General features: G+C 46.9%; 1 protein-coding gene across 1 annotated transcript in view; it reads left to right on the forward strand.

Annotated features, from left to right (window-relative positions):
- The window catches only part of CCNT1 (cyclin T1), a 542287-nt gene that overhangs the window by 424900 nt on the left and 89904 nt on the right, over window positions 1-27483 (forward strand). The window contains exons 7-8 of the mRNA XM_069653859.1: window positions 23181-23344; window positions 24413-24483. Coding sequence (XP_069509960.1) covers window positions 23181-23344; window positions 24413-24483 — 235 coding nt within the window. The remainder of the gene's footprint in view (window positions 1-23180; window positions 23345-24412; window positions 24484-27483) is intronic.

Here is a 27483-nt window from a genome sequence, read left to right on the forward strand (position 1 = left end):
TTGTCTTGATATGAGCTCAAGAGCTGATGCTCAGTTTGGTCAGGCTGTGCTGAAGAACCTTTTTCAGTAAGGGGTATTTCCATCCACCCGTAGTTCCTGTTAGGGATGCTTGGGAATCTCCCATAAGTATGGAGGAAAGGGGACGGGACGTAGGAGTATAATCAGGTTACTCACCGTAGTGACCACCTTACTCCTAGTCCTTAGTCCCCTTTCCTCCATACGCCCGCCCGCCGTCCCCTCTAATAAGGTTCCTCTGTTATTGCTAAGAGGTGTCTGACCTGGCGATAGAAAAGGACTGATGGGCGATGCGCGGGACGGAGCCAAGGTGGGTGGGGTTAGGGCCACGTGCCGGTCCCCGCGCAAGAGAGAGAGGAAGGACAAACCTTCAAAAAAATGTTGGATGCTTTTTACCAAGTTCTCCGGTCCCGTCCCACAGGACGGAGAGATGCCCCATAAGTATGGAGGAAAGGGGACTATGGACTAGGAGTAAGAAGGTGGTCACTACGGTGAGTAACCTGCTTATTTCCACATATGCAACCTCTATAACAACCACATATATAGATCACATATTTTGAGTAGCAGATACTCCTCAAAACCCCATCGCTGTACGATCTTGTCTGCTTTCCACCGAATTTCGCCCTTTTTATCAGGAACACAATGTCCAGTTTATCTGCAAATTTGTACAAGTGTGCGCGTATAACATGGGCATACGGGTATAAAGTTTCAAACTTCTGTCTGAAATACATTTCCTGAAAACACACATTTTCCGCTGTTTCTTCCCAGAACATGCCACAGAGTTCTGGCGCCTTTCCCCTGTGCATCCAGAAATCACATTAACAATGCTGTTATTTCTATAATTTTCACAATTTTACATAGTTATATGTATTTAAATAAAATGTTCTTTGTGAATGTTCAGCCACAGATGCCTGTTTGTCTCCGCCTCCTTCTGTCTCCCTGCAGTTCAAGAACTGTCTCCTCCATGTTGTTCCTGGCAGAGGCCATTTTACGACCCTTCACACTTAGCCTTTCCTGTAGCTGGAGGAAGTCCATTGTCTTTTTCCCCACTGCAGCCCACATTCTTCCCCCACCCCATAATCATCACATAGGTGTGATTTCCTGGTGGAGGGAGCTGGAGGAAAGCTGTTATTCCAGTTTGGGTGGCTTTTAGCTAGGCTTAGATTTAATGTTAATTCTGTTGCATTTTTCTTTGGCTTAAAAACAAATTTATGATTTCAAACTAGCAGCTAGAACACTTATTTCAGATTCTAAACCATGGGATTAACAATTACAACATAGGCTACTCTCAGGACCAGGCCATTTAGATTTCAAACATTTGACTTCAGTTGGTACAGGTTTTAAAGTTTATCATGCAGGCTTCTGACAACTGTCATTCAGTCGGCCGAGGGTACTGCGGCCAGATTTTGACAGATTTCACAGGCAGGCAACTTTTGCTGTGGATATTTCTTTGATACTTTCCGCTTTTCAGTACATTGTAATTTCACAATGATTTCTTGACTTAAGTGTAGCACCCAGCAAGAATTCTGGATGTTTGAGGGTGTTTTGTACCGACATTCTGCAGTTTCAGGAACAAAAATGATTTAAAGCACGATTTTGGGGTTTCCTTTAGCCAAGCACTGCTTTTCCCTCTGTACTCCATTTTCACTTGTTGTGGAGTCCAGTGACATGGTTCAGGAGTGAGATTTCTGTTCCACCACTGACAACATGCATGGCAGATTGGGCAGCCATCTTTTTGTGCTTTGCACAGTGCGATTTTCAGAGGTTTTGGCACGCACCAGGGTTTTGTAGCCATTGTCATGTTTCTGGCACCATCAGAACACAGGGATGCTGCATGGTAGAGCAAAAGTGGGTCAAGACATCCCACAGAGCCCCCCCCCCCTGCTGACTTAAGTTTGACCACCCGTCAAGGGGAAGTCGGGAGATTGGGATGTTCTTTCTTTGGTCCAGGTGGAGAAAGTCATCTGCTTCTCCCATCAGTGTTGGATCGACAGGTTCTCCTCGTCGTTCTGGATGGGAGTATGGAGCGATACCCTGGGCCCCTTGGGTCTCTCCTCCCGGTCCCCGAGTGGTCCTCCTTGGTATTTAGAATCCTTGGTTTCAATGCTATGAGACCGAACAGAGCATGGTTATGGAATTTTCCCCACTATTATTCATGTAGTGGGACAGATGCATACATTGAATACTGTTTACAATACCCCTGTCTATATTTCCTAATGATTTTGACAGGTGGAATGGTTTTAACAGTTGCAATTTTCTAGGGATCCGGAATGTCCCCCTCTGGGTTTCCGGATGGCTCCTCTATTTGCTGCAGAGTATGCCTGGGATGGCAACTCTTCAGCTGGTTGATGTGGACCCACTTGTCTTCCCCCTCTGCCAAACTGTCCTTGGGGATGCAGATTTTGTAGGCGACTGGTGCGATTCTGTCTACAATTTCAAAAGGACCCCGCCAGCTAGGGAAGAATTTGCGCTGTTTGGCCTGGTTCCTTTGGAAATTGTACAAGTAGACCCGGTCTCCTACTTGGTATTCGTTAGTTGTCTTAAGGTCATAGTGGATCTTCATACTGTCTGCAGATCTTTCTAGATTCCACTGAGCATAGGCAAAAGCATGTTGAAGGTGTTTTCTCAGATTCTCAACATACTCATGAGTTGTGGAGGCATTTATCAAGGTCTGCTCTTGTGTTCTGTAGAGCAGATGCTGGGGAAGCACCATCCTTCGTCCAGTCATCAGCTGAAACAGACATCTTTGTTGCAGAAGACGGGGTAGATCTGATGGCCATCGGGACAAGAGGTAATCGAATGTCCCAACTTGGCCCAGAATCTGCCACAAACCTTTTTAATATGCTCACAATTGTCTTGTTGTATCTCTCAACTCCACCACTAGAGGCTGGCCGGTAGTCAATGTGTAGTTTCCTTTGACCCCAAGTATCTCCAACATCTTTGTCATCACTTCGCTAGTGAAATGGCTACCTCGGTCTGACTCAATCCTTTGGGGTAGTCCAAAACGCAAGAAGATGTGATTGATCATCAGGGCAGCTGCTGTTTCTGCCTTGCAATTTGGGGCCGGGAGACATTCCACCCATTTTTAGTGAACAAGCATGTTACGGTCAACATGTACTTGTTCCCCCTAGAGGATCGAATCACGGGGCCGATTAAAATAGACTTGTAAATCTTACCAAGGCAGTGTTGACCCCCTCTTTTAGAGGGGAGCACGGTGTGTGAGTGATGTTGGCTGAAATTTTGCACACACAAGACATCCCTTCAAGTACTGGTCGAGGTCCTGCCCCATGTGTGGCCAGTATGCAACCTCTCGCAAGATTTCTAGTGTCGTATGAAACCCCTGATGACCGGCTGTGGCCGCATCATGGGCATGACTTAGCATCAGGCTTCGGAATGAGGTGGGGACCACCCACTGGTCATGGCCCCAGCTATGGATCTCCTTGCCAACGAACCGTCTTGGATTCGGAAAATTTTGGGACATTTCATCAACACTCTGAGGTCCTCTTTCCCTATGTAATCGGTATCCATCAAGGGGAAGTTCTCAGGGCCCTCAATGTGTTGATAAAACTTACCAATTATTGGATCCCCTTTTTGAGCCGTAATCAAATCAGCATCTGGGGTCTCCTAACTCCATTGTGCAGTTGAGTTCATTGTGAGCATTTGTCTGGGACCTAGTGATAGCAGTGACCTGGATTTCCCCCAACAGGGACTCGATCTCAAGTAGATCCCATTGGATGGCTCAGATTTTGGCCAGCTGATCAGCTATGTCATTTCCAGTTTTGTCTGGTCCCTCTACTTTAGAATGATCCCTGATCTTTTTCCAGTAGGTCATCCCATTCGAGGTGACCAGATCATCAATATTTTGTATTAATTTCCCATGTTTCAATAGTTTGTTATTAACACATAGCAAGCCTCTGGTTTTCCAGTTAACCAGGTGCGCCACTAACCTGTTCCGTACATAATTTGAGTCTGTGATTATGACCAGTTCGTGGAGTTGGTGTTGGACAGCAGTGAGGATGGATTGATGCACAGCCATCAGCTCTGCCACTTGACTACTTCGGGGACCGATCTTGTATCCAGAGGAGGGTTCTAGGGCATCATTCACCTATGCATTCCCTACGCCAGCCACAAGTTCTTTTCCCGGTTGTTGTCAACATGGTAGGAGCACCCATCCACATAGACAGTGGGCATTCCCTCTTCATAGACTTTGTGTGGGGAATTAAGGTAGGCCTCCATGTTGTCCTTGATTTTAAGACTTTCGTCCTCGAAACAGTTTTCTCTGGCACAATCATGCAAGTCTGCCAGACCTTGCACGAGGGGACTCTTCTTGTTTTGGCCATATCTGACCTCCACAGGAAAGCCTTGCATTGACAGAATCCAGGAAGTAATTCAGGAATTACTCACGTTTCCGGCCTGGATTCTGCCACCTTGAAAATATTGCAAAGGTTGGTGTGAAGTCTCCACTATGATATGTTCCCCCTGGATAAACAGGCGGTACGGTAATTCTTCAATGCCCACACCGTTGCCAGGAGTGCCTTCTCACAATCGTTGAATTTTTTCCTCCACAGATAAAGTTTTACTCGCATAGGAGATTACTTTATTGACCTTGTCATGCTTTTGTTATAATACTGCAGTCAAGCATGTATTTTAGAACACAGTCTCCAAGAAGAACTCCTTGTTTTTGACAGGTTACGCTAGGCAAGGCGCTTGTGAGAGGCTTCTTTTGAGTTGTCTTAATGCCTCGGCTCGTTCTGGACCCCACTCCCACTTGAACCCCCCCACCCCCTGCTTCAAAAGATGGATCAGGGGTCTTGTGATCTCTGCGTAGTCCTCAATGAACTTTCTGCTGTAATTAGTTAGTCCAAGGAGGCTCCTTAATTCCCGCAGAGCTGTGGGGTCTTTTAATTTCTGGAGTGCTTCCACTTTCCTTTCCTGGGAACAGAGACCCTGAGGAGTTATCTCATGCCCCAAGAAATTGACACGGGTTCTGCACCACTGTGCCTTTTGAAAGGAGAGTTTTGCTCCGGCAGCCCTCAACTGTGTCAGGACACAACGGATCTCCACTATGTGTTCCTCCATAGCTGACCTTTCGACTGGAACATCGTCTGCATAGGCCAGGTTACCCCTTTCACCCAGGTCGGGCATGGCCTTGTGTAGAAAAATTTAAAATTCATTGCCAGAGTTGATGTATCCGAAGGGAGTCCAGGTCCAAGTGTACTGCTGCCCCCCGAAGGTACAGGCCAGCTTGTATTGGTCCTCCCTACTGACAGGTACAGTCCAGTACCCATTGGTCAGGTCTATTGCAGTGAATACCTTTGACACCTGGATCTGGGGCAACCCTTGGTCAATGTAGGGAGAGGCCATCGGGAAGTGTGGACCCGTTTGTTGAGCTCCCTTAGGTCAGCACAGAGTCTCCACTGGCCGTTAGGTTTCAAAATCCCCAACACCGGATTATTGAAGGTGCTGTGGACTGGACGAATTATCACACGGGACTCCAGGTTCTTAATTATTTCAGTAAGGGACTCCATTGATGCGAGAGGCAAGCGATATTGCCTCTCAAACACTGGAGTCATGCCAGGGTCCGTGGGAATTGTTGTGTGGATGTCTGTGCGACCAGTCATATGAGTCCACCGCAAAGAGATCTTGAAAATCTAAGAAGACTTGTTTAAATTCTTGCTTTTGCTCCAGAGTCTCACAGGCATTGGCTAGGTTTACTCTCTCTTCAACCATCTGCCTGAAGCCTGGGAAGACTTCCGGTTTGGCTATCTCAGCGGCCTCCTCCAGCTGGGTGGAGAAGTCCCTGGTCAAAGTGCTGATTTGGACTAATGGCTTCAGGTGGGGAAGGCAGTCCTCGTGGACTTGAAAGATCACCTCATCCCTCCTGAAGTCACAGGTCACATCTTCCTTAACATAAGGGCAGGAAGAGTACACCAGGAAATTCCCCCCCATGCCGGGTGAAGATCCTGTCTGGTGGTGTTATTGTCGCTTTCACTGTCAAAACAGTCCTTGGGGATTGGTCGTAACAGTTTACCTAAATCTATGGAAAAATTTCGGTCATAAACCGCCATTCCAATAATGGTGCCTGCAGCCAGAGTGATACCCTTTAGGTCGCTGTTATCCGCCTCTATTGGAATGGTTTCGCGTTCTATGTTGACTAGTGATGTGGGTTTACCCCCAACCCTTGCTGTTGGAAATGAGCATTCAGATCGACATAGGCGTCAGGATTTTTCAGTTTCTGTCCTCTTTTAATTTTTGCTTCCAGTGAGAATTGTTGGGTCCGTTCTGGGATGGTGACTTCCTCTCCAATCTGAATTTCAACTGCATATGGCAGCAGTTGAGCTGACCGAAATGCTTTTTCTGGGTCATCAAAGTCCAAAGGATTACCCGCTAATTGGGACCAAGCTTTGAAGTTTATTAGGTCCAAACTAATGGCAAAGCGATTGAGAATGTCACTGCCTAAATAAAATGCGGCAGGGACATCTCGCATGACCCAACAATTATGGACTATGCTCTTGTTGCCTATGGAAATTTTGAGCATACACCTGCTAGGCAGGAGATGTTTGCAATTGGGTGTTTCCAGGTCCATTTCCCATTTGTCTAACAGTTTAAATGTGGGAATGGCTGGATCTTTTGGGAGTTTGCGGAACATGGCCTCATTGATGAAGCTCTTACCGTTGTCCTCACAGACTCAGGCGAGAACACAGTCCTTCCCTTCATTTAACTGAATAGGGATGAACAATCGCTCTCCAATTTTCTGAATATCAGCCAAGCTTTGAGCTGATTTCTCAACTTTTTGGACTATAGGAATGGGATTTTCTGATTGTGAATTTGTATAGAATTTCAGAGTGTTTCCTTCCAGTGTGGAATGCCACCTTAAACTGGAGGGAAGGTTGATCTCCAGAAATGGAGGACTCCCCATCACCAGTTTGTTGCCCTACTGCAATTACTGTCACGTCTGGGATTTGATTATTCTGGAAGTGAAGTTCTATTTGGTCAGGTTTCTGTTCAACCATGTGGCAGGTGCCATTTAAACTACCATGGTTGACACTAGGTTTTATTTTATTGGTCGGCTAGTCTTGGTCCAGAGGACCTTGTTTACACAATCTGAGGGGCGACAATCTACGCAGGATGTCATTCCCTAGTAAACAAGGTGTGCCCTCTGGAGTCACAACTATGACTGGGTGCTTCACCTTGTGTCGCCCAATTTTAATGTCCAAATCCGCAGTCCCCTCGACGGGAATTTCCTTCCCCATCGAACTTCCGAAGTTGTCCAGGAAGAGGGGTGAGAGGAATTTGGTATTTCTCCCCCCTTCCCGAATTCAGCTGATCAAATGCCCTTTTTGACAGAAGGGTAGCTTGGGATCCGGTGTTCCCCAGTGCCAAAATTGTACATTGCCCCTGTATTTGGACCGGTGCATAAAATCTTCCCTCCTTTTCCTCAAGAGGGCAAAGATAATGCACATTTTTTGGCCAACTGGTGGGTTAGTTTCTTGGTTTGGGATACTGACAGAGAGGTGATTTGGGCAGGATTCTGTTTGGGATCTTGGGAACCTGTAAGAAAAAGGTGACAGCTAGATATGGGGGAAGTTTTGGGTTCCCCTGGTTCTGATTCTGGGCTGCCCCCTCACCCCCCCCCCCTTTTTGGAGGCAGTCACCAGGATGGGTTTGAACACAGAGATTTTCGTTCTGGTCTTTCTGGGGTTTGATGGGCGGTTTTAACTCGGTCCCCACATCTACCCAGTCTGGATTTGGATCCTTTGGGACCCATTTTTCTTTGGGAGGAGTTCACCCATCTCTGAAGGGGAAGATCTTTTTCCCAGAATCCTCTGAGGACCCCCCTCCTTCAAACTGGAAGATTTGCACCTCCTCCACAAAATGGGCCTTTTTGGGCTCTTTATTTCTCCTACCCACCCTCTGCTCCTTGGTTTGCAGACTTTCGGGGGCAGGAGATTTTGGTTCCGGTTCCTGGGTTTCCAGGGGCTTTTCACAATTGGGGAAGGCGGCTTCCTCTGAGGCTTTACCCCCCCTCCCCTTGTACCTCCTCCCTGGGAACCAGTGGGTTGTCGGGGTTCTTCCCCCATCATTGTTCTGGAACACCAGACCCTGGATTCAAGGAGTTCTGAGCCGCCATGCTCATCTGAGGGTTATGTTGAGCCCTCAGCATGCGACCCAGATCCTGTGCCATGTACTGTACCTGACGCTCTAGTTGAGACACCCGCTGTGGCTGGTACAGGGTCCTCAGGTTTACCCTGGGTTGATCCCGGGAAGGGTAACTATCCCTTCTCGCCAAATACCCCGGGTTTGGAAAGTTTGGGTACCCCTCCACCCTTCACCTCCCCTCTTCCGGTTTGGGCTGTCTGGGCTCAGGAAAGTGGGGAAAGAAAGAAGGGTTGTTTTGGGGGTTGAAGTTTGCCGGGTATCGGGGAAAGAAGTTTGGTCCGGCATTTGGGGAAATACTGCCCTCCTGGGGAAAGTGAGGAGGGAAGTTTCCTGGGTTTGCTGCTGTCTGTTTGGGCCCCCCCCACCCCCTTGGTCTGGAGGAGTCCACACATAGCCCAGGGTGGGCCTATTTCCCTTGTAGCGTGGGCTGATGTAATCAGGGGAGTTAGGGGTCCCATTTGTGGGTTTACCTCCCTGGCTCCCTGTTTGGGATTGGCCCGAAGGTCTTCTGGGTCTGAGGTTAGTTGGATTCTGCACAGGAAGGTTTTTAGCTGTTGGTTGTTTTGGGGTTTTTGCTACTATTTTTATTTTCCAATGGCTTCTGTACTTCATAGATGCGCGTGGCTTGTTCAATGACCCAGTCTAGTGATCTTTTCTCATGAAAGTCCCTAACTAGCTGTGTCATAATATACTTAAAGAGAGCATGAAAGAAGGTGTTTACGAATTCCTTACTGTCAGTGCGCACCCTTCTAGTGGTCTGCGCAAAGGCACGTTTTAATTTCTGAACAAATTCTTGTGGGGCCTGGTCTTCCCCATATTGTAAGTTGTAGGTTGCCTTGCGAGCCTCTTGAGGGTTCCTATAGAAGGAAAAATGTTTCAGGATGGCCGCCCTATAGGTGGACCATCTGGAATGGTTTTGATCCTCCAGCCCCACAAAGAAGCTGGAGTACTCGGGAGAAAATGTCCACTTCACATACTGAATAATTCTTTGGCTGTCCTTCAGATGGAAAGTCTCCATCATCTGGTCAAATAATTCAAGGTGCTCCCAAACCGAATATTTACCATTTTTGTGGTAGGACGTGATGACGCTCCTAATGGCGTTTATTTGTTTCAGGGGATCCTTGAGTAAAGCCCTCTTGACTTTGTTGGCCTTTTTAGTTCGGGTCACCATGGTCCAGTCATCCTCTGATTCAGAGGCACTGCTACCAGAGGTGGCTGTCTGGTCTTCTAGGCTCTCCTGGATTCTGCGAGCTTGGGAATGGCTGGCAGAATGTGGGGGCCTAGTTTCTAGGGGCCTGTGGCGCTCAGAAGAGTCTTCTGACTCTTCCTTGCTCCCAGGATTGGCTGAGTACCCCCCCTCCCCCCAACTGTCCTAGCTGAGAAGAGGTTTTTAGTATGCCCTTAGTGGGCCTACTCTCATGGAATTCCCCACCAAATTTTACGGTCTGATCTCTGGGTAAGTTATATTTCTGAGGATCCATTTCTCTGATTCTCCCCTCACTGCAGTCTCCCTGATCAGAGAAGATGGCCTTAGCACTTGGGAACCTATACATAGATGCCCGCCCATCCATTTCTGGAGACGCTAACCTATTAGCCCCATATTCCCCATTGGGTTGAAGTCTACCATCCCCGTGGCCCTTGGTTCATGTGAGCCAGTGTACATGGGGGTGGCAGTCCATGGAATTTAAGAGTTAGTCTCTGGTGCCAGGGTTTCTGAGGTTATGCTCAGGGGTTTCCCCTCTCCCATCTGGCCTCATCTCTGTCAGCCTCTACTCCCAGCTGGCATGCATGGATCTGACCCTTTTGTTCTTCTATTAAGGCCTTACTGGTCTCTATTAATTGTTCCTGCATGGCCACCTGTCTATGGAGCCTGTCATTTTTCTCACAGAGAGCCTCATTGTCTCTCTGTGCTTCCTGTCTGATTTGGGAGTACTCGGCCAATTCTTGCTGCAGGAGGCTCACCTCCTGAGTTCTGTCCTTACTGGCCATTCTTTGCCAGAGCATCTTCCACCCTCCTGGTGTGCTCTAACAGCTTTTCATAGTCCATTTTGAGTTCACCCAGTCCCTGAAGGGCCAGGTGATTTTCTTCCACCTTGGTTTTTAAATAGTTGACTTCCTGGCCTAAGACGTCCCTTTCCTGAATTAGAGTACCCCTCTGGCAGCCAGGTCGTCCCTTTGTTTTTTGAATGCACCAGCTTTCTGGCGCTCTTCATCAAATTCTGTTTGGGATTCAAGGTCTTTGAGAATTTATTAGTTTCTTCTTTTAATTTGTCTATGCGGTTCTCTAAAGTGACCACCTGTTCTGCGCATGCTGTCTTAAAGGTTAATTGCTGTTCTAGCTTTTGTTGGCTCTATATTAGGGTCCAACCTTTCTTGATGACTCTTTTCGTAGTGTCAGTAATTTGGTGCCTTGCTCTACCTTCTCTTGCTGCAGGAGATCCAGATCTTCCTTTATTTTTATCAGGTACCGTCTGGTTTCACTTTTATTCTTGGCTCTTTTGTAGCCTTTGCTCTGCAGAGTCCAGGTCAGTTTGGGTTCTCTCTAGTGATTGTACTTGCCTTTTTGCCAGATCTAGGTTTTCGGCATTTCTTCCTGTATTACTCCAACATGGAGGTACAGGTACGCCTGCTATTTTGGCAATTTTACATTGCTCTTCTTTTACCCTTGGGGCCATATACAGTTCACTAAGTGCCTGGTGTAATGGAACCTGGTCCTGACATGTATCTAATTCTATGGCATTGATTTGTTTGATTTCCTGCAGCCAAACATTCCCATCCTGCTCTGTCCATTCACCCCTGACAAACAATTTGTGCAATAGGTGTTCTTTTGCCATATTAATTTCCACTGGGGTCGCAATTCCGGAAATATTAATTTCCTTCTGACTTATCTCAGAGTTATTTTTTATTTTTGCAAAACAGGCCCAACTACTTTGAGTATTTCTATTGAAGGGTGTTTTTACAGTGTAGAACAGTGTGGTAGCCCAACAAGGTGTATGTACCCAGTCAGCATGCTGTGTTAGACTGTCACAAGTGGTATGTCTAATTCAGGATCTCGGGACGAGCCCCCAATCTGTAAGTGATTTCAATCCGGCACTTCACCTAAGTCAACGCCTAGCGTGTAATGCACAACTGAAATCCTTATTTATTTGTGTCTAAAAGTTTTTATTCTGAACGATTTACCATTCATATCACGCCCCTCTCCTGTAAATCACCACCGCCCACCCCCCACCCCCCACCGGTGAAACTGTACCAGGAATCAGGCTGGTTTACAAAGTTAAAATATTTATTCATGTATTAACAATTCAATCACACTGTTTTAATGGTTACACAATGATCACCAAAGGGGTGATGTAACACTAAATAATCTCTGTAATACACAAAGAGTAATAGTGAGCAAAACAATTCAGCACAGAAATGATACTTTTGTGTGTGTGTGTTCAGATCAAATCGCAGTGTGGTTATTATTTCCCCCTGCACACCCCTCAGCCCCCCCAATAGGCAATGTAAAGAGATGGGAGGAGAGAGCAGGTATTCAGGAATGGCAGAATTCAAACAAAATATCAATCCCAATTTCCCCGCAGCAACACAAGAGAAAAACAGAATTGATTGGCAAGCGGTCAAAATGGTTTTTAAAGCTATCTGAGAATGGAATGTGCAAAAACACTAAATATGGTCTAAATCGCTGAAATTGTTTAAATTCTTATGGGAGCCGCTTTGGATAGTTGCAGACAAACACTAGCAATGATTTAATACTAAGAAGCAATGTGAAATCTTAAAACTGAGGTCGGGAGCAATCAAAAGCTGTTTTACACGTGTCAGAATTTCCCTAAAATGAAATTTGCGGCAAACTTTTCAGTGCGCGATAATCGCGATAACAGGGAGAACCGTATGTATTTGGGATGCGGTTTTAGATGCAAATTAAAGCTGTGTATGTTAGCTACAAGGAGACGTTGAAATTCTGTTTCTAGCACAAAAATTTAGGCAGTTGTGGACTTTTAGCGGATGTCGTTTTTCTGAGACCGGCGCAAGAATGGGAAACAGGAATGCAGTTTTAAAATGGCAAAAAGGATTTCTTACACTAGGTTAAAGACTACCAAAAAGTATAATGCCACACAGGAAGGTCATTCACGGCCGATCATAACAGTTCAGGTGTGATACTCTTTGTTTGGGTTGAGAATTAATTTCTTAATCAATAGGAAGTTAGGGTTTAGGAACACATATGAGAGAAGAGTCCACGCAAAGATAGTTCTAACAATACTGGCTTGGAAAGCAAGAGAGGATGGGTTTAAGATAGGGATTACTATGGACAGTACATATGCTAGTGACACAGTTCTATAGATACTCACTATATATGTGTTTCAAACGGAACCGTCGGGGATTCCGGTCGGGGATTCCGGTCGGGACAGACTGCTGGGCACATCGGATTGGCAGCGTCAAGGCGATCTGGACACCACACAACTGAACTGGATCTGATCTGCAATGGCTCTGGTCACAGCACGGCACAACTGGATTGGATCTTTTGGTTCTGGTAATAATTATTTTAGCAGGCAAGCAGTACAGCCCGGCTGTTTGTTTGATGTTCCCCTTAGGTTTCTGGGGTGGGTTCTGGTTCGGGAAATTTCAGGCCTAGCTGAAAATGGTTCAACTATGTAATGGAATGGGCCTTTCTGCTTTGACAAGTTTCTGGAGCAAGTAGGATGGATGTTTCTGCTGCAGGGTGCTTCGCCAGCATCGGGATAGTGGGTGAATCTGTCTGTCCCTTTGAGTGCTGAGCTGTCTCTATTTATGCTTATGATAAAGGGGTGTTTGTGCTGGTTTATCCTAAGCTCGCCCCTTGGACAGGGATTGGTCAGGGTCTCCTCTCTTCCTTGATAGGAGAGAAACCGGGTGTCAACTTGCTTGTGTGGGTTTGAGGCCTAGAGTCCACCCCTAGCCTCTTGAACACAAAATCTGCTTTTGGTACAATCCATATTTCCACATATGCAATCTCTATAACAACCACATATATAGATCACATATTTTGAGTAGCAGATACTCCTCAAAACCCCGTCTCTGTAGAATCTTGTGTCTTCCTTCCACCGAATTTCGCCCTTGTTATCAGGAACACAATGTCCAGTTTATCAGCAAATTTGTACAAGTGTGCGCGTATAACATGGGCATACATGTATAAGGGTTCAAACCCACATTTTCCGCTGTTTCTTCAAAGAACATGCCACAGAGTTCTGGAGCCTTTTCCCCTGTGCATCCAGAAATCACATTAACAATGCTGTTATGTCTATAATTTTCACAATTTTACATAGTAAGTTATATGTATTTAAATAAAATGTTCTTTGTGAATGTTCAGCCACAGATGTTTGTCTCCGCCTCCTTCTCCAGCATTGGATCTTTCATGGATTCACATGCTTAGAATATTCCCCGTCGTCAGACTGGGACCCCTCGGTACACATATATAGCCTTTTTCAAAGGAAAACTTTCGACACTTTTGTGTCCTATCTACGTCCTTCTAGGACCCGCCTACGCATGCTCCGCAGGCCGTGCCAGTATAAGAGGCCCGCCCCCGCGGCTCCCCTTCAGATTTCAACCGTCTCCAAAGTAGTGGGATCTCCTCGTGTTGTCCTACTGTTTTGTACTAGGTTGCGTCATTGGATTTCGAGTAATAATGTCCTCTGTGTCAGGTAAAGCGCTGTTCCGTCCATGCGCGACATGCGGCTTAAAAAAGGTTTAAGAGGGGGACGGACATATGGACTGCATATATTGCCTCCACCCTCACCATTCGGCGGAGACCTGCGACATATGCAAGGGGTTTTCTCAAAAAACCCTCAAAGACCGGAACCGACGCCTGGTGGCATGGCTGAATGATGGAGCGGGGGCATACCCCCCCTCGGAGGTGGGCTCCACACAGTCGGCGAAAACATCGCACCGAGCGGCCTCGTCGGAACCGCCGGTGAAGAAATTTAGACCGTCGGAAAAAGAGTCGTCTGGAAGTCACTCCACTAGAGACTCCTCGGCAAAGAAATCATCCTCATCAAAAAAGCATGAGAAGGAAAGGAAATCCTCCTCTGGCGATCATCACAGATCGACCACGAGTCGAGTAAAAGCGGGCACAGTGTGGAGAAGGCGGGACCGCCAAAACCACCTGCGAAGTCTTCGTCGTCGACGCCGGTCCAGTCATCGACCGCCTCCCTACCACTTGCACAGGGGGCATCCACCGTCCCGTCGACAATGGCGTCGACGAGGGCCTCGTCGACGGGGATCCTACAGGAGGCCTGGAGGCCTGAAGTCTTTGACCCGACCCCCCCGGAGCCTTTGCTCCAAGAACAAGCTATGTCGCTGTCCTCGGAGGACGAGAACGAGAGAGTTGCTGGCCCAGCAGACCTAGGGCTATGAGCGGCTGACAAGTCATCGACGAGGGCCTCCGTTACACCGGTATCTGCCCCTCTCCTCAATCGGTTTTGTCGTTTGATATTCTGTCCACGCTTCAGTCCTTGTTGCAGTCGTTGGACCAGCGACTACCCCAGGCAAGCCTACCACAATCACTCGTCGACGAGCCGGGCCCGTCCCGTCAACCGACGCACCCACGCACGCCAATCTCAACACTGGCACAGGAGGAAGGTGAGCTGCCAGATTCGGAGTCCGACAGGGGGGGCCATGTCGGATATCTCATTATCCCCCTCCAGGGATCCTACCTGGGAGTCAGAGGCGGAGTTGGAAAACCCCAGAAGCCCAGCTCACCCGTCCCCTCCGGACGACATCGCGTCATTCCATTCTATGATGGAGAAGGCATGCAAAGAATTTGGTCTGTCCCAAGAAGAACAGAAAAAGGATTGTTTTTTGTTCGACCACATGGGCAAGAGAAGGAGATCGGTGTTCTCGATACCAATACTGGACCATGTATGGAAAGAGGGGTTGCAGACAATGAGACACCCATTCTCAGAACCAGCAGTGAAAGGACGCCTAGAAAAAAAGTTTAAGGCTCCAGAGTCTACCCCCAAGTGTTTATCCTCCCAACCAACACTGGACTCGGTGGTGTCGGCGGCAGCAGCGAGGAAGGCAAAGGCGCAGCACAAGTGCACGACCCCTCCTGAGAACGAGGCGAGACGCCAAGATGCCTTTGGCAAGAAAGTGCTCTCCGTGGGAGAGACCACAGTGAAGGCCGCAAACTCTCTGGCAATTGTGGCCAGATACGATAGGGAGATGTGGCACAGATTAGCTCCGCTGCTTGATCATCTTCCAGAAGAACAGAGGAAGGTGGCGATGCTACTGGTCCGAGAGGGTGAGGAAGTTTTAAATCACGCAATAAACATCGCGGTGGATCTCGCTGAGTCAGGCTTCAAGCAAGTCAACAATGGGGTGGTATTGCGTCGACAGTCATGGCTTAAGTGTACCTACTTCAGGCCAGAGGTGCAATACAAGGTCTTAGATATGCCCTTTGAGGGAGACCTTCTTTTCGGCGAGAAGGTGGACGAGGCCCTAAAAGGGATGAAAGAAGATTCGGACACGGCACGTTCATTGGGTGCCCTCCAGAGTGGCAGAAGTTACAAGTCTTTTCATCCCTTTAGAGGGGCTTCAGGTAATTCGAGATTCTCTTCTGGAGACAGACCCTTTGCCAGATCGGCTTACCCCTCCCAGGGATACCGACGTGCCTCACAATCGGCTAACCGTCGACGAAACTTCCAGTCTTCCAGAAAACGACCATCATACCCATCGTCGTCGAGAGACGAGCAAAATAAAGATCAGCAGTGACATACCACGCACCGTTCTGGGGGGGAAGAGTCTCGGCATATGTCGACGAATGGGAAAGGATAACGACGGACCGATGGGTGTTAGACACCATAAGAAACGGACACTCTCTGCAATTCAAACACAACCCTCCGCAAATTCCACCTGCGTTCACCGCTCAGTCCCATACGAAGGTACTGCAACAAGAGGTTACACTCATGTTAGCGAAGGGCGTGATAGAATTAGTTCCAACATCACAGAGAGGTCAAGGAGTCTACTCAAGATACTTCGTCGTAAAAAAGCCGAACGGCAAATGGCGTCCCATTCTAGACTTGCGCAATCTCAACAAGTCCTTAAAGAGCCTAAAATTCAAGATGCTCACTCTGCAGGAAGTGATCGCGCAGTTCAAAAGGGAGATTTCCTGGCGTCCCTGGATTTACAGGACGCGTATTTCCATATTCCAATGTGTCGGAAACACAGGAAATTCCTACGTTTTGTAATAGGGCAAACTCACTACCAATTCACGGTTCTTCCTTTCGGGCTCAAGACCTCCCCCAGAACGTTCACAAAATGCCTGGCTCCAGTGGCTGCCTGGCTAAGGAAGCAAAGCCACCATGTATACCCATACCTCGACGACTGGCTGGTAAGGGGGATCCTCCCCAGCTTTGACCAACACAAGTCTGCAAGCCACCAGGCAGCTTCTACAACGACTAGGATTCGCCATAAACTTTGAGAAATCCTCTCTGCGGCCATCGAGAACGCTGGTATTCTTGGGGGCACAGTTCGAGACTCAGGGCTGGTGAAACCTTCCCTCGACAGGACCTCAAGACTCATTCAACAAGCGGCCAGGCTACGGCGGAACACCAGGATCTCAGTGAGAAAGTATGTTTCGGTCCTGGGGGCCATGGCATCCTGCATCCATCTGGTGAGAAACTGTCGACTATTCATGAGGCCAGTCCAAGAATTCCTCGCAGACCGATGGACACAGGCTCAGGGATCGTGGTCGGACAGGATAACCGTCGACGACGACAAGCTACGTCGGACCCTCCAATGGTGGCAGAGTTCCCACAATCTGAGCAGCGGTGTGCCCCTACAGAAGCCGGAGTTTCAGAGCACCATAGTTACGGATGCGTCCCTAACCGGATGGGGAGCGCACATGGGTGCTCTCCAAACGCAAGGTCGCTGGTCTCCAACGGAGTCACTCCTACACATAAACGTACTGGAACTCAGAGCGGTACGATGGGCTTTGAAGGCGTTCCTACCACACATCAAGAGTTCGCGAGTGCGAATACTGACCGACAATACAACAGCCATGTTTTATCTGAGGAAACAAGGAGGGACACGATCGAGGACTCTTTCCATAGAAGCCCAGAAAACATGGCATTGGGCATCGAAACACGAAATTTCCCTCGTGGCTCATCACCTTCCAGGAGTGAGGAACGGCCAAGCCGACTCCCTCAGCAGAAGCATGGCCCAGATACACGAGTGGGAAGTGGACACGGGTCACTTGAGGAAAGTGTTCGAGAAATGGGGTCACCCCCTTCTGGACGCCTTCGCGACCAAAGACAACAAGAAATGCGAGCGATTTGCAAACAGATGGCCCCAAGAGGGATCGGTGGGGGAGGCGTTCTCCTTCCCATGGACAGACCTGTTCCTCTATGCTTTCCCCCCGTTTCCCCTCATACGGAAAACAATACAGTGGATACGCAGATACAATTGCCGGGTGATTCTAGTGACACCATACTGGCCGAGGCAACCGTGGTTCTCAGACCTCCTCCATCTATCGCTGGAACATCCCATAGCGTTTCCGAAAGTCCCGTACCTTCTATCCCGGGACAGAGGCATGGTGTGGCATCACGACCCGGACAGTCTCAACCTTACGTCCTGGCTTCTCGGAGTTCGGCGCCCTAGACATTTCAGAGGATTAGCAAAAAATTCTACAGGCGGCTAGAGTCCCTTCTACTAACAAATCTTACTCCTATAAGTGGCAGAGATTCTGTGAATGGTGTAGAGGACAACGGTGCCTACAGCCATTGTTGGTGACGCCGGAACAAGTTCTACCTTACCTGCTCCTCTTGGCAGAAAAGGGATTGTCCCCCTCGTCGATAAAGGTACACCTGGCAGCCATCTCGAGGTTCCCAAGGAAGAGGCAGTCGTCTCCTCTATTCAGTGACAGACTGGTAAAACACTTCATGCAGGGTTTATTTCGAGCCTTTCCCCCGGTGAAACGTTTTCCCCCGACGTGGAGCCTCAACACAGTGTTGGCAGGCTTGATTAAACCGCCTTTCGAGCCTATGGCCACGTCCGACATAAAATTCATTTCGTGGAAGTTGGCATTCCTGATAGCTATCACATCAGCCAGACGTATCTCGGAACTACAAACGCTGGTCGTGGATCCGCCCTACCTAAGATTCTTTAAGGACAAGGTAGTCCTGGCAACTAACCCTATGTTCGTCCCGAAGGTTCCGACGGTATACCACAAACACTCATCCGTGGTTCTGCCTACTTTCTTCGACACTCCATCATCGGCAGCAGAAAAAACTCTTCATACCCTGGACGTTAAGAGGGCCCTGAAATTTTACCTACATCGTACACAAGACATCAGGGCTACTCGGCAACTGTTCGTCGCATATGGTCTGTCGACGAGAGGAAAGGAAATCTCTAAACAGGGACTGGCTAGATGGGTCTCGTCGACGATTGCTTTTTGTCACTCCAAGGCCGGAAGGCCACTGCAAGGACATCCTAGAGCTCACTCTACAAGGTCGATGTCCTCCTCAACAGCGTTATGGGCTGGGATTCCGCTGACGGACATATGCCAAGCGGCGGCATGGTCAGTGCCCCACACGTTTACCCGCCACTACTGCCTTGCCAGGCAGCATGCAGACGAGGTGCAGATGGGAAGAGCTGTCCTGCGCCATTTGTTTCAGTAAGGTAAGCTCTTCCCTGTGGAGATTCGGTTATCTACCCTCTTAAGGGCGATATACTTTATGTGGGCAATGTTATGACTTAACTTATCCCTACGGGAGATATGCATGGTGTAGTAGGGTGAGGATATATATTGTTACATTACATTCTCACCTCCGTCTCAAGCGTTACTGCTATACAATCTATTCTATTCTAAGCATGTGAATCCATGAAAGATCCAATGCTGGAGAAGGGAATAGTTTCTTACCTGTAACTCCATTTCTCCAGCATTGGTATCTTTCATGGATTCACATGCGCCCGCCAACCTCCCCGTATGTAATGTATGTGATAAATTTAACCCTTCCTACTTTGGAGGGGCCGAAATCTGAAGGGGAGCCACGGGGGCGGGCCTCTTATACTAGAACGGCCTGCGGAGCATGCGTAGGCGGGTCCTAGAAGGACGTAGATAGGACACAAAAGTGTCGAAAGATTTCCTTTGAAAAAGGCTATATATGTGTACCGAGGGGTCCCAGTCTGACGACGGGGAATATTCTAAGCATGTGAATCCATGAAAGATACCAATGCTGGACAAATGGAGTTACAGGTAAGAAACTATTCCCTTCTGTCTCCCTGCAGTTCAAGAACAGTCTCCTCCCTGTTGTTCCTGGCAGAGGCCATTTTATGACCCTTCAAACATAGCCTTTCCTGTAGCTGGAGGAAGTCCATTGTCTTTTTCCCCACTGCAGCCCACATTCTTCCCCCACCCTATATTCATCACATAGGTGTGATTTCCTGGTGGAGGGAGCTGGAGGAAAGCTGTCATTCTAGTTTGGGTGGCTTTTAGCTAGGCTTAGATTTAATGTTCTGTTGCATTTTTCTTTGGCTTAAAAAACAAACTAATGATTTCAAACTAGCAGCTAGAACACTTATTTCAGATTCTAAACCATGGGATTAACAATTACACCATAGGTTACTCTCAGGAACAGACAATTTAGATTTCAAACATTTGACTTCAGTTGGTACAGGTTTTAAAGTTTATCATGCAGGCTTCTGACAGCTGTCATTCAGGCGGCCGAGGGTACTTCGCCCAGATTTCACAGGCAGGCAACTTTTGTTGTGGATATTCCTTTACTTTCCGCTTTTCAGTACATTGTAATTTCACAAAGATTTCTTGACTTAAGTGAAATGTAGCACCCAGCAAGAATTCTGGATGTTTGAGGGTGTTTCGTACCGACATTGTGCAGTTTCAGGAACAAACTAAAAAGATTTAAAGCACGATTTTGGGGTTTCCTTTAGCCAAGCACTGCTTTTCCCTCTGTACTCCATTTTCACTTGTTGTGGAGCCCAGTGACATGTTTCAGGAGTGAGATCTCTGTTCCACCACTGACAACCTGCATGGCAGATTGGGCGGCCATCTTTTTGTGCTTTGCACAGCGCGATTTTCAGAAGTTATGGTGGGCACCAGGGTTTTGCGGCCATTTTGATGTTTCTGGCACCACCAGAACACAGGGATGCCGCATGGTAGAGCAAAAGTGGGTCAAGATATCCCACAGAGACTCTTTAGAGATGCTTCATACGCACCTCCTACACCCTGAGGTGACTTCAATTACTCGGACAGTATTGGCATTTATATATCACTTTTGCACTTGGTAAAATTCTGAGGCTGGGGAAGGAAAAAGGTTAACGGGTTCTCGGAGCATGTGATCACTTTTCAATCTCCCAATGAAGTCTAGATGAGACCTTTCCCGGCAATACCTAGTTAAACCAATGTGCCACCTATGAGGGACAGTTAGTCAATGGGGCAGAAGAGTCTGCAGGACCGACAAAGTCAATTTTCGCAGACCCGTGGATCGAACCTGTCTCGCTCTGTGTGGTCTTGCTTACAAGGTGAGCACGTTGCCCCTGAGCTATCCTCCCGGGACAGATATTGCAAGCTACAAACAAGCGGTAAGTACCCTTTAGTCAGCACAGTACCTGAGGTTGGAAGAAGAGGGTACAGCTGGCTTCTGTTCTGGTTGCAGATCCCTGGTTGCAGATCCTGGGTTCCTGGGCCTCAGTTGTTGGGACAAGAGGGAGGACATCTCTAGAACTCCTGCACTAGAGTTTGAAGGTAGTCAGCGGCTACGGGCTCTTCATTTCAGCGGCACTTTGCAGTTTCGGCTACCGGATAATAGTACCACCGTGTATCTTGGATACTTGAAGGGCTTTCTTCACTCCTTGAGTCAGCACTCTGGTGCAGTGACTCGAGCTTGGGTTGTCCTGCTTCGGGAGGGTCCTCAGGATATTTCTGGAGCTTTTGTCCGGTTTAAAGACGATGCACTCGACTACAGATTTCTCGACCCTTGGCACTCGGTTCCAGCAGCAGCAAAGAAGTACAGCCAGTTGCGGAAGGTCCTCCGGCAAAGTTCGTCTTGGGGTCAGTTGGTCCCACTAACCCAAGGGAATAAGTCGCTCGTTCCGGGCTTGCAGTAAGCTTCTGTTCACAATTCCTTCGTCGATGTTTCGTCCAGTGGTCGACTCTGCCTTCAGTTCAAGAAGCCTTGCCTTTTATGCAGGTTTCTCCCATTCATGCACAGCCTAGCTGTCACTCACAGCAGGGTGGCTGTCCTACAAGGACATCCAGCCATCCAATCAGGACTGGGTGCATTCAGGTAACAAAGGAGACTAAGGACGGAGTTTCGGGCACCTCCCTCGCTTCCTACCCTGCCAGACACACTGGATCCAGAGGCTGGTTTCAGTACTGAAGCCCGCCAATGGCAAAACAAAGAAAAGGGTTAAACTTGGTTTGGCACGCAGAGTAAAACCCAAGAAAGACCTCACAAACAAGAAATGGCAAAAAGACGACCGGGGCCATTTTGACACACTGGTCACACATGGGTGCTATACTGCAGCTGAGGATTCAGCATGCAGTAAAAATGCACAATGGTAGGAAAATGAAACCACTCCCACCAGCCAATTAAAGTAGTGAGGGTAACATAAAAAATGTTACATGAGTAAGTAGGAAAAGGGGCTACTAAGTAACCGTCCAACACTCCACATAAAATGGGGTGTGCTGGACCTACAAAGCAGAAAGGTAATTAAAGTCAATGTCCATGTACTACTCTTGGGAACAGTAGTTCACCCAAGAGAAAGTATTTAAACAGTATGAGAAATCCAAAGGACTTTTCTGTGACACTGCACTGAAGGTGCTGTGTGTCACAATGCAATAGGGAGAAGCCTTTGGAGTTTGCCAGACTCCAAAAACAAAGAAAACAGTCGAAATCAGATCAAAAATACATGAGAGAGTGAGAAAAAGGTCTCACTCCAGGATAAAAATGAAGTCCCAAAAGTCCAGCAAAAGAGCTCGGGGGGGTCTCTAAGGTTGAAGGGAATTAGCACAGAAATGAGAATTCCCCCCAACAACTGTAAAAGGTAAGGGTCAGGATCAAAAATTAAAGCAAAACGTTTGGGGGTCCATTAAAATGGAAGTAAAGGTGCAGTCGAGAGAAATCTTTCTCAACAATGTGTGCATCATAAAAACAAGCAATCTCAAAGGTCGACCGAGCCCCTTTGCACTGGTAGTGTTAGGGACTGACCAGTTCCCACAAAACAGATGAGCCAAGCAAGTTCACTACAGCAAAAATGCTTTACTTGCCTCCAAAAGTCAGTATTGGATTCTACCAGCAAGAGGCTGTGGCGCTCCAGAGAGTTCTATTTGAGGTAAATCAAGGGGAAACCTGCAAAAAACTATTTGCAAAAATGAAAATCTTCCCAACACCAACTGTTTTGGCCACTTTGAAATGGAAGTATACTCCGTCAAAGTGTCACATTTTGTGATTACTAAATGGAAATGGAAAGGTAGTCTCTAACAGCTCAAACCAATACCCAGGATAAAGCTGATTATCCCAACTAAATCATCATTGCACCGTCTCTGGGGGGGGGACGACTTTGGGTACCATTCTTCCAGAACAAGAAATCAAACCCCAAAATCAGATCTGGTTTTCTCACAAAGTTTACTTGTATAAACTGCAATAAGTTAATGTTACAGAACTACAGTTTGATGTAGGTGAGCTATTGTATGTTTTTGACAGGGAGTTTGTGTCTGTGCAAGCCCATGTGCTTGGATGGGAACACCATAGTCATCGGACTGTTTGGGAATGGCCCGCCACGGTTTTGGGAGGGTATTGTAGATATTTTATCTTTCAACTTGGAACTTGTGTGTGTGTGTGCGCGCTAACTGTCATAGAAACCAATTGGGTGTCATGGTGTTTGAGGTAGTATGCTGTTGGTGCATATGAGAGCTACTAGTTGGGGACCCATGGAGTGTTTATGAAGTGGTAATTCATACTTCTGGTTAGTGTGTGGGTGCTCACTTATTTTTCTTCCTCTCACTCAACGAAAAGCCTGCATCTGACCACCTTCAGCCTGCAGTACACTCCCCCTGTCGTGGCCTGTGTCTGTATTCATCTGGCATGTAAATGGTCCAACTGGGAGATCCCTGTGTCCACAGATGGAAAGCCCTGGTGGGAGTATGTGGATGTCACAGTCACGCTGGAGCTCTTGGATGGTAAGTGTGGTATTAGATCCCTCACCTCTATTATCTTGTAACTTCTTTCGAGTCCTATATTATCACACAGTCCCTTCTTGCCCCGCTTTCGCCTCTTGTTTTGAAATGAAGCTTGGCTTGATTCTCCTAATTCCCCTGGAGAAAATTTGTTTTCTCCACAAATTCGTTTCCTGCCTCTCTAAACGAACAGTTTCTGCCGGCATGATTCTTTCTTTTCCTGTGTACCCCTTTTCGGCCTGCTAGCTTGTTTCACATTTCCTGTTCTTTCTTCTCTCCTGGTCAACTCTTTTTCACCACTTCTGCTTCTTTACTGATTCCCCGGCCATCATCCAAGCTCTTGATAACATTCTTATTCTACAGCATATTTTTTTCCTTGCTGCATTGTTACGTCCATGCCCTCACCATTCATTCATCGTCCTCTTAACTGCACTTTTTCTCCCCTTCTCTGCTTTCCCATTTTGTTCTTTCGTTGCTTTCTTCTTTCTTTGCTGTTCTTGATTCATCCCTGTCATATAGCCTTCTTTCTTCTGCCATCTTCAGTTGCTACTTCCTCTTGCATGCCTCCACCTTTATCGGTCCTGTGCGTCTCTAACTGCTTTCCTCTTTGTTTGCTGTCCTTTGCCTATATGGTGTTCAGGAAAACCCTCCAAGTTCAAATTGACTTGACAGGAACACCCTGTCCCCTTTTTGAAGGAGCATTAACCTCTCTACAACAACTCTTGTTTCTTTAAAATTGAATCCTTTGAAAATTAATGTATTTCTGCTGAGACCTGTTGGTGCCCAAGAAAACCCCTTAATAAATAAGTTGCAAGGCACTCCTCACTGCCCTCCTTTTGATGTCTGTCTTCTTTCTAGCCTACATCCTCCTTTCTCACTGTTTATACGCCTTGCGGTCTTCCTCTGGTTTGCTAACCTCACAATGTGTCTGCTCTCATTTCTTGTGACTTATCCCCATCTGTCTTATGGTTCTCGTCCTGTTCTATTCCCTCTCTACTGTTGTACTTTTACTTTCCTCTCGCTGTTCTCCTTTATTACATTCTGTGTTTTGAAACTGTGTATTTTTTGCAGAGCTAACTCATGAATTTCTGCAGATCCTGGAAAAAACACCCAATCGTCTGAAACGCATTAGGAACTGGAGGGTGAGTATTTGGTGGGTTCTTTCACGAGTAGAAGTCACATCTGGGAAAACATTTCAGCTAGAAAGATGTTGGGTAGGTTTTTCCATTGCCTTTTGGGGAAGGGTGAGAAACAATCTATCCAGATAAGTCTTTAGCACCAGTGGTGGGTCTTGGATGTCCCTAGAGGTTCTTAAAATGCTACCAACCTCTGCACATAAGTGCAATTAAAGAAACATAAGTTGCTCATCTTTTGTAAGTTACTTTTAGGTTTACTGTGTGAAGGTTGTTTTCCTGGGGAGTGATTAACTTTTTCATTGAGTAGGTTTATGCAAATGTTGTATTGAAGTGTGTTTGTGTGTCTTAGCAAATGTAATATCCTGTGGTTAGCTACCCTTAGTGTATAGACTTTTCTGTATTTGTATGCAATATGTTTATGCGAAACGTACCTTGCTTTTCTGTAGATTATTGTGAGGAAAGCTGTTATTATCTTCCAGTGGGTGGCTTTTTAAAAAATAAAATCTATTGGCTAACTTATTCTTCTGTGGGATGCTGACTGTGTTTTAGGATTTAACATGCCTCTGCGATAGCCATCATTCCTTTTGGTCAACAATCCCTTGGGAAAGGGCTACTTTTTTTTTTAACCAACTTTTTCATTTTTACTAAACCAATAACTGGTCATTGATTACAACATGCATTATGAACATTGTTACCCTCATGAACCCCATATTCATTACGCTTGAACCCTAGCATCAAATCCAGTATTGTCTTCTACTTTTACTTACCTTGTGTGAGTTGTGTTGTCTGTTGGTGGATAACTTACAGTACCTATGTAAAGATTAACATCTTTTTCAATGGGGCCTGAACAAAATGAATGTTGAACGGTTGACCCTGTTTGCAGTGCTAGAAGTCTGAATAAGCCGGGTACAAAAGCTGAGCTTATGAAAGCTCTTTGAGAATAGAAAATCTTGCTGGGGAGGGGAGGAGTGGTCATGGGGGTGGGGGAAAAGAGGGGAGTAATGAAAAGAGTACTTTTTTGCAGTTGAATGAGTGACAGTTTGAAAGCGGCTCTCATCCAGAGATTGTAAGACTCCAACTCAGTATTTGAGGACCTTACGGTGCTTAAAAAGAAACGTGGTGTCCAGTGGGTATCTGGTGTCAGTCTCCCTGAAACACTTGTATGTTTGGGTGAATGGCCACAAGAGGGACTCATTTGAAGGCATGCTTCATTTAGTCATGCAGCACATCATAAACTCTTGTTCCCTTGAGTTGCGTCAGATTCAAAGGTATTGGAACCGAGCAAAGAATGTTGACATGAGCTACAGGCAGAGTGACCCATAAGGACAAACGGACAAGTTGGCGGGTCATAGTCGCGCCTCCACAGGTCCACAAAGCAGGGGTGGATGAGCTTCTTTGTGGTGGGGTCGTTGAGTTTGAGTGGCACTACTGCACAAATGTAAGGGGTTAGTCCATTTGCCATAGGTCATCCTTGCTGTCCTAAAAAGGCAGCAGGGGGGTGAGTGCCGTATGCATGGCCTATAGCCTACCATCTCTTGGATGTCTGCTACCAGGCAGCAGACATCCCAGAGATTTCTTTTCAGCCTCACTCCTACTGGGGGTATTATACCAAAGAGGAAGTTGTCACTCTTATAATACTTGGAAGTAGCAATCTCCAACTCAGGTGGGGTGCCAAGTCAACTGCTGGTATAATGGACAATGTTGCCAGTATCACTGTTTTACACCGTGCTATTTTGGGCCATAGGATCCGGTAAATAGTCCTCTGAGAGTGAGATGTTTCTAATATATGCAGCCACTGAGATCACTAGTGGCGTTCTTTCTCCACAAAAAGCATGTCCACCAGTCGTCTTCTGTGTAGACTCGTAGTTTAGAGAAGTGATGGCCCAAATAAGTGTTCCTTACTTTGCTTAGGCCCGGACAGGATAATAACCGGTGTCTTGTGGTTTCCACTTGGTCTGAGATGTCACAGCAACAGCACTTATTCGATTCAGACTTTCCTCTGATTGCCCTGATTTTGTTGGTCGGAAGTAGATTTAGGTGCGCTCTCAAAAAGATGTTTCGGAGTGTTTTATTCAGAAACTTGTTCATGTACTCTGGGAGTTGATTTAGTCTGTGTTCATTGGTATGCTAGTTGTCAATTTATATTTTTAGATGCTATTTCGAGAGTTTTAATCCAGTCTCATTCCTCCAGTTTTTTCTTTACTTTTGTTGGGTTTCGTCTGAGATCCTCTTCTGTGCAACGAAGTTCTTCGGGTTTACATTTGTTTTTGTTTGACCAGTTTGCTAACAACTTATTGGTTCCCCTGTTTAGTTCACTGCTTATGATGTCAAAAATGTTGGTCGAGTTTCTAAAGTTGACTTTCTGTACAGCATTAAGCTGTTTCTGTTGACCATTGATCGAAGTTAGAATAAGCTCAACTCGCGGCGCATGGAGGCCATTGGTGTTGATGAGAGCCCGAGGACTCGGCGCCAAAAATATCCTTCTAGGCTATGCCAGATTTTATCGGGGATCCTTGGCATTGCCTCGGCTCCATACGCCAGTGAGGGGACTACGTTCACGTTGTAGAAATTTCTGACCAGTATTATGGAAAAACAACCAAATTTCCTAACAACCACCTTTGCTTGGGCGGTTAGTTTCCGATCTTCTCGAAAAGGGCCATTTGCATTGGAAGTTCTACTGTGCTGTTTAAGATCACGCCAAGATATTTAAATTCCTTAAACATGTTCGTTTTACTCCCTCCAGGTGCCATGGGAGTTTTTCAGTTCATTTTACTGATCTTTCAAGAGACATTACTTTAGTTTTCTTTATTTATCTCCAGGTTGTTTCTCTTAATATATTTTGCCAAATTGTCTAATTGTCGCTGAAGGCCGACTGCTGTTTGACCTAACACGATCAAGTCGTCAGCAATAAAGGAGGCGTGTGATTTTCTTTTTGGGTTTTTTGTTGATTTTGTACCCCTCCTGATGCAGGTGGAAAAGATCTAGTTTGGTCTTGAGAGTATTGGA

This window comes from Ambystoma mexicanum, chromosome 3q (assembly GCF_040938575.1).
Source record: "Ambystoma mexicanum isolate Mex_15411 chromosome 3q, UKY_AmexF1_1, whole genome shotgun sequence".
In the NCBI taxonomy this organism is placed as follows: domain Eukaryota; kingdom Metazoa; phylum Chordata; class Amphibia; order Caudata; family Ambystomatidae; genus Ambystoma; species Ambystoma mexicanum.